General features: G+C 34.5%; 1 protein-coding gene across 2 annotated transcripts in view; it reads left to right on the top strand.

The window, feature by feature from the left end:
• Positions 1–1,553: 1,553 nt before the first annotated feature.
• FGF7 (fibroblast growth factor 7) overlaps positions 1,554–6,000 on the top strand; it is a 59,813-nt gene continuing 55,366 nt past the window's right edge. Inside the window, exons 1-2 of one of the 2 annotated variants that reach the window (XM_045582726.1) lie at positions 1,554–1,788; positions 2,457–2,947. In XM_045582726.1, coding sequence (XP_045438682.1) covers positions 2,662–2,947 — 286 coding nt within the window. In that variant the 5' untranslated portion in view covers positions 1,554–1,788; positions 2,457–2,661. Of the gene's footprint in view, positions 1,789–2,380; positions 2,948–6,000 lie in introns of both variants that reach the window. The other variant, XM_036442726.2, reaches the window with a different exon arrangement.

Below are 6,000 nucleotides of genomic sequence, written 5' to 3'. Positions count from 1 at the left end.
ATACATGATAGGATATTTTTGCAGCAATCTAGCTTTCAACTATAGAAGGGCCCAAACTCCTCTGCCCTGATACACTTAATTTCAATATCTGGTGCTTCTACAGTAGGACCTGGGTATATTTAAACTATTCTGAGCCCTTGATTCTGTTCCCTAAAAGCATACACACAAAGGGAAATCACATAATCCAAATGAAAAGACTTAGTTTCCTTATCCTATTTGGTCTACATGCACCACCTGGTGGTAAAGTAGTACATTTCAAATGCAGTGTGAGTGTGTGTGTGTGTGTGTGTCCCCACACATTTTGGGGGTATTAAAATGGAAAGAGAATTTTAATATACATTCTTAAATATTGATTTACAAGGCAATTATTCTGTAACAAATATCTAATAAAACACCAGAAAAGAATTATATATATACACTAGAACAGGAAGTAAAGGGGAGAACACTTCATGCTGGAAAGTAAAATAGCTGTCTTATTTACATTAGCTGTAACTCTTACAATTCCATCTATAAATTAATATTTATTTACTGTGATAATGGTCTTATGAGGCAAGAGTCAAATACTGATAACCAATGTAAAACCATTTTCTTTATTTTTAATTTAAAAAAATAATAAAAAATTGTGTATCCTTTTCTTTATACAGTAGTTAAAGTTATAAGTCACAGAAGTTTAAAACTACAAGTCACCATATAATCACTTAAACTAATTTTACAAATGTAGCAGCTGAGACTCAGGAACATTAAGTGACTTGTCCAAGGTCATATTTTTTTTTAAATATATATTTTATTGATTTTTTTACAGAGAGGAGAAGAGAGGGATAGAGAGTTAGAAATATCGATGAGAGAAAATCATCGATCAGCTGCCTCCTGCACACCCCCTACTGGGGATGTGCCCGCAACCAAAGTACATGCCCTCAACCAGAATCGAACCCGGGACCTTTCAGTCCGCAGGCCGACGCTCTATCCACTGAGCCAAACCGGTCCCGGCTAAGGTCATATTTTTAATTAGAGGCCCAACTCAAATAAGAACCCAGGTTTTCTCATTTTCAGTCTAGAAATATAAGACATACAAATAAATTATATGCATATTCAATGGTGAAATATTTCTATATGAAGGGATATACCCTTGTCTCTACCATATTGTGCTTTAGGACACTAAGATGTGAGTAAATGCGGATTAGTAGTTTTATTCTAACATTTGAGTACCAGAGAGTAATAGAAACACATGTATCATAAAGCTATGGAAAAAATTTTCTAACTATTAAAAAAGTCCCTTATACATATGTTCAAAAGAATGTTTTTCAACTTATACGCAACTGCTATGTTGTAAAGATGGTCCAAAAACTTCCCTTTTCCCTTCTAACTGCTTCAGACTCAGAAAGCTGTTTCTACTAAGGAGATACCCACTTGTAGATTTAAGCATAAACCATGTTCATAGCTCCCTCTCATGACCATTGAATGAATATTATGCAAGTCTCCTTTATTCTCGCTGTTGTATTCAACTAACAGCTCACTGGTTAAGTTTTAATTGCTTCCAATGAGGTCAGCAAAGGTATTTATCGAAAAGCCCTGAATAAAAGGCTCCACACACACATACACACAAGCACACACGCACTCACACACACAGAGAAAATCCTCTTGCCTGTTGATTTATGGAAACAATTATGATTCTGCTGGAGAATTTCTCAGCTGAGAAGTAGTTTGTAGCTACAGTAGAGAGGCTCAAGTTGCAGAAGGCAGACAACAGACATGGAATTCTTGTGTATCCAGCTGTTATCAACAGAACAAGTAAGTTACTGTTATTTGTCTTTAAAAATAATGCTGAATGTTTTCTAGTAGTTTATCTCTTTCTCTGGTTTTGGTACTGAGGAAGAAAGTAAAGTTACCAGATTTTCGAGCCATATAATTATCTATAGTAATTTCACTGTAGAGCTTACAGAAAGAGAAGGTTGAAGCTCTCCAGAGCAGTTCTGACATTTAACTTGAGAAGTGCGGGCAGTTCAGGAGAAAACAACTGATTAACCAAGACATAAAAGCATAAAACAAAGAAATCTAGGGAAAGCATTTTTTACTTTGTTAAGAGTACTCTTAGGGCTGAATTTAAATCAATAGCTCTAATAAAATGATGTTTCTTATAAAATAAAACAGGACTGATTGGTACAATCATATTTTACTTTATCTCTATCAGTGCATAACTTTTATAAATGTACATACAGAATGGTAAAGATGTTGACATCCCATGAAGGCTATTTTAAATGTACCTCCACGGTATACACTGCACTGTATGTTATAATATTATTTACCCACTGGAAGCTAGGTGTACAATTTTTCATCTTCCTTTCTCCTCCTGTCCCTATTCTTAATCTCTCATTGCAAACAGAAATCAAGTAGCAAACAGCATCGCAGCAACTGAGCTTCCTGCAACCTGTTTGTTTTGTTGTTGTTTTTTTTATAAGGATATACCTGCAGAGTAACGGAGGAATCCTGTATTGTTATCAGGAAATAAAAGAATAAGGCTAACAAACTGGAAAGAGCAACTACTCTTTCTTAAATCAATCTACAGTTCACAGCTAGGAAGAGGTCAATGACCTAGGAGCAACAATCAACTCAAGATTTAATTTTCATTATGTTATTCATGAACACCCGGAGCACTACACTATAATGCGCAAATGGATACTGACATGGATCCTGCCAACTTTGCTCTACAGTTCCTGCTTCCACATTATCTGTCTAGTGGGCACTATATCTTTAGCTTGCAATGACATGACTCCAGAGCAAATGGCTGCAAATGTGAACTGTTCCAGCCCTGAGCGACATACAAGAAGTTATGATTACATGGAGGGAGGGGATATAAGAGTGAGAAGACTCTTCTGTCGAACACAGTGGTATCTGAGAATTGATAAACGAGGCAAAGTCAAAGGGACCCAAGAGATGAGGAACAATTACAGTAAGTAATGTCTTTTATTTATAGCACTACTCATGAACCATACAGTCTTGGAAAGGGTCAATTTTCAAGTGACGTGCTTTATGTTTTCTTTTTCCTTTTTGGAAAAAAAAATTTAAACCTCATCTTTTAATTTCTCTAAATTTGGATAGTTGAACTATGTTCCTAAAAACCTCCCAGGACAGGATATATTTTCTAATATAGTTGAACTGATAACACAAGCTAATTTGAAAATATATTCTTCATGTCCTAAGTTCAAAATGCTTATAAGTTAAGCAAAATATAAATTGTATTATTCAATTGAAATGTGATGTATCTGCTAGCAAAACTCATTATGAACACTACTAGAGTAAATAGTAACCATAAACCACTTAATAGTTTGAGGAACAGATAATTTATTTTTAAAAATAATTTCTTTTCTTTGAAAGAATATTTCTGTGATGCAAAATAATCTCTGTTCAAAAATGCATTCAGTAACTTGTGCAATTGTGAATTGTTATAAAACAGAAGGAAATCTGTGGTATCCTTATTTGTTCATGTCATAATGAGCTTGCATGTCTAATGTTTAATTATTTACCTAGGTAGAAGAATAGGTTCCTCCTAACATTTTATTTATATAAATCTTCTCTGCCATAGTTCTTATGTTATCTTAAGAGAAAGGTAAATGTGAAGGAAGAAATATAAGTGTGTTGGAAAGATGTTAACTCCATGATTTTCAACTAATAAGCCTTAATTTTCCTCAAGAATTAGTTATTATTTTCATGTTGAAATATCAAAGTTGGATTTATCATAGCATTAAATTTAATGGAATATATACCTCAACATATATATTAGAATTTAAAAATCCCTGAGTGAAAATAAATTTTGTTTGTTTTACTAGCACTTGAACAATGTTATTATTATATCATCTTATAATATGTGTTAAAGTCAATTGAAAAAGAATGCATGGTGATGGTGGTGTAAACATTTGTCTAGGACAGTGCCAGGCTGGCCTAGTAAATATTTAAAACTTTTGTTGTTTATTTAATGAATGGCTTTCTGGCTTCTTAGCTAATTTAACTATAATTGATATAGAATGTTAAGGCCATTTTAATGGATTGTTAACAGTTGTGGTTTTATAATTACTGTTATTAATGAAGTTATCATGTTATCCTTAGAATACTGTTCTGATTATACTGATGGTTAGCTAAGGAAATAACTATTTGGAGGAAAGTTATAACTATTTGTGGTTGGCCACTTTTATGTGAGCAACAGAATTTGGCTTATAATAAATTCATTTATAAGTTAAGATTTATAATGTATAACAGAACCTGATAGTGAAAACTAGGTGAAGTTATAACACTTGGGTCCACCCCCTGTTTGTTAATGACTTTGGAACAATTTCTTACTTTTTCCAATTCTCAATTTTTCATCTGTAAGATGTGGGATATGTACAGATGATCTCCAATATATCTTCTAGTTTGCAGTCTATTTTATTTTAAACCACAGAAATTATATAACATAAATGTGGAAAATCTAAGTACTCATAATTATCACACACACTGAATGAGATGAAAGTGATATTAATTCAATGGTATGGATGAGCTGTCACAACTAATTGAAAATTGTAGCTATAAGTGTATTAAACTTAATTCCTGTGGAATTCTTCTATATGCTGATTAACTCCTTTTGTCAAATAACAAAAAAGTGAAAAATTAGATATGAAATACAGTAAAAGTCAATAATATGTATAATTATTTGGGATAAAAATATCTACATTTGGAATGCATTCACATATGTAAGTTTTATTTGTGTTAAAATTTCTTAAAACCATGAAACATAGGCACTTGTAAATATACACAAAATGCTAAAGTTATTTTGTAGTTTGAAATACAATTTAGCATATACCTTGAGTAACCATAAAGCCACTCATAAGCCATTTCTCCTCTAACACTAATTCTGCAGTAAGAAAGCAAGAAAAAAGAAATGAAGTGACCTCAGGATATTAATGGGTCTTGAAGGATTGCTTACTTCATCAGCATTAAGCATAGCTTCTCACAAGAATATAGTTTATAAGATATTGCTGAGATAATGGACTGCAGTGAGTAGAGGAGGTGGAAAATCTGGGTGTATATTTCTGCTTTCAGAAGGTGTTGGGCTGGTGTAGGTGGATGGAGAGCCAGAAGGAAGAGAAGGGAGAATGGTAGGGAGCAGGATAAGATAGCTCATGTCTCATATCTTTAGGTAATTTAAAAAGTTATGTAAGCTACCCTGGGTTGTGAAGATCTCATTTCAGTCTTATCTTACTGTAGTGATGACCTGTGAAATATTTTACATTTATATTAGGATGAAATAGCAGAAAAAGCATACCAAGGAACCCAATAGAAATAAGATGCATTAGTAGACATAGAAGCAAGACCCAACTATGTAAATGTAGGAACCCATGAAAGGCCAAGAGATGCTGGACCACATTTTGAGTTTTTGCTGGAGGCCTGGTCCTGAGACTGCATACCATCATCACCCAGGAGACAAGAAGCCTCTCCTCCCCACTTGCTTTCTCTGGTGGCTCCACATTTATCCTAACAGTAGGCTTTCAGGTGATGAAACTAGAACTTAACCTGAACTAATAAAAGGGTAATAAAAGCATAAAATACCCCTCACAAATAAAATACATATGCTGTTGTATGCAGGGAAACATTAATATCATCATATAGGGACTGCCATGGATGGTCAATGCTTCCACTGCTCTTGTCAGAACTCTCCCTGGGAGACAGGCCAGAGGGTGAATTTAGACAATTGTTGGACCAGGCAACCCATCAGCAGACAGAAGCAATCACTCCACACCTGACAGAAATAACACGGCTGTTTAAGTTGGGAATTGAGGTGCCGAATGAGAGACAGCAGCAGTGCACTGGGAACCGACACCGCCCTGAAGGACAGATGTGGAACAGAGCTCAGTCTCTCAGGATGGTCTCCTTCCTTTTGGCATCCAATTACTTAAAAGCTTTGTCTTTCCCAGCAATGGTCAATATCGCCCATTCCTTTTAAGAAAAGAAAAATCCTGAATTGTCACACAG

This window comes from Pipistrellus kuhlii, unplaced genomic scaffold (genome assembly GCF_014108245.1).
Source record: "Pipistrellus kuhlii isolate mPipKuh1 unplaced genomic scaffold, mPipKuh1.p scaffold_m20_p_1, whole genome shotgun sequence".
Classification (NCBI taxonomy): Eukaryota; Metazoa; Chordata; class Mammalia; order Chiroptera; family Vespertilionidae; genus Pipistrellus; species Pipistrellus kuhlii.
Note: the sequence above shows the minus strand (reverse complement) of the source record. Positions and strands in the feature narration are given on the sequence as shown.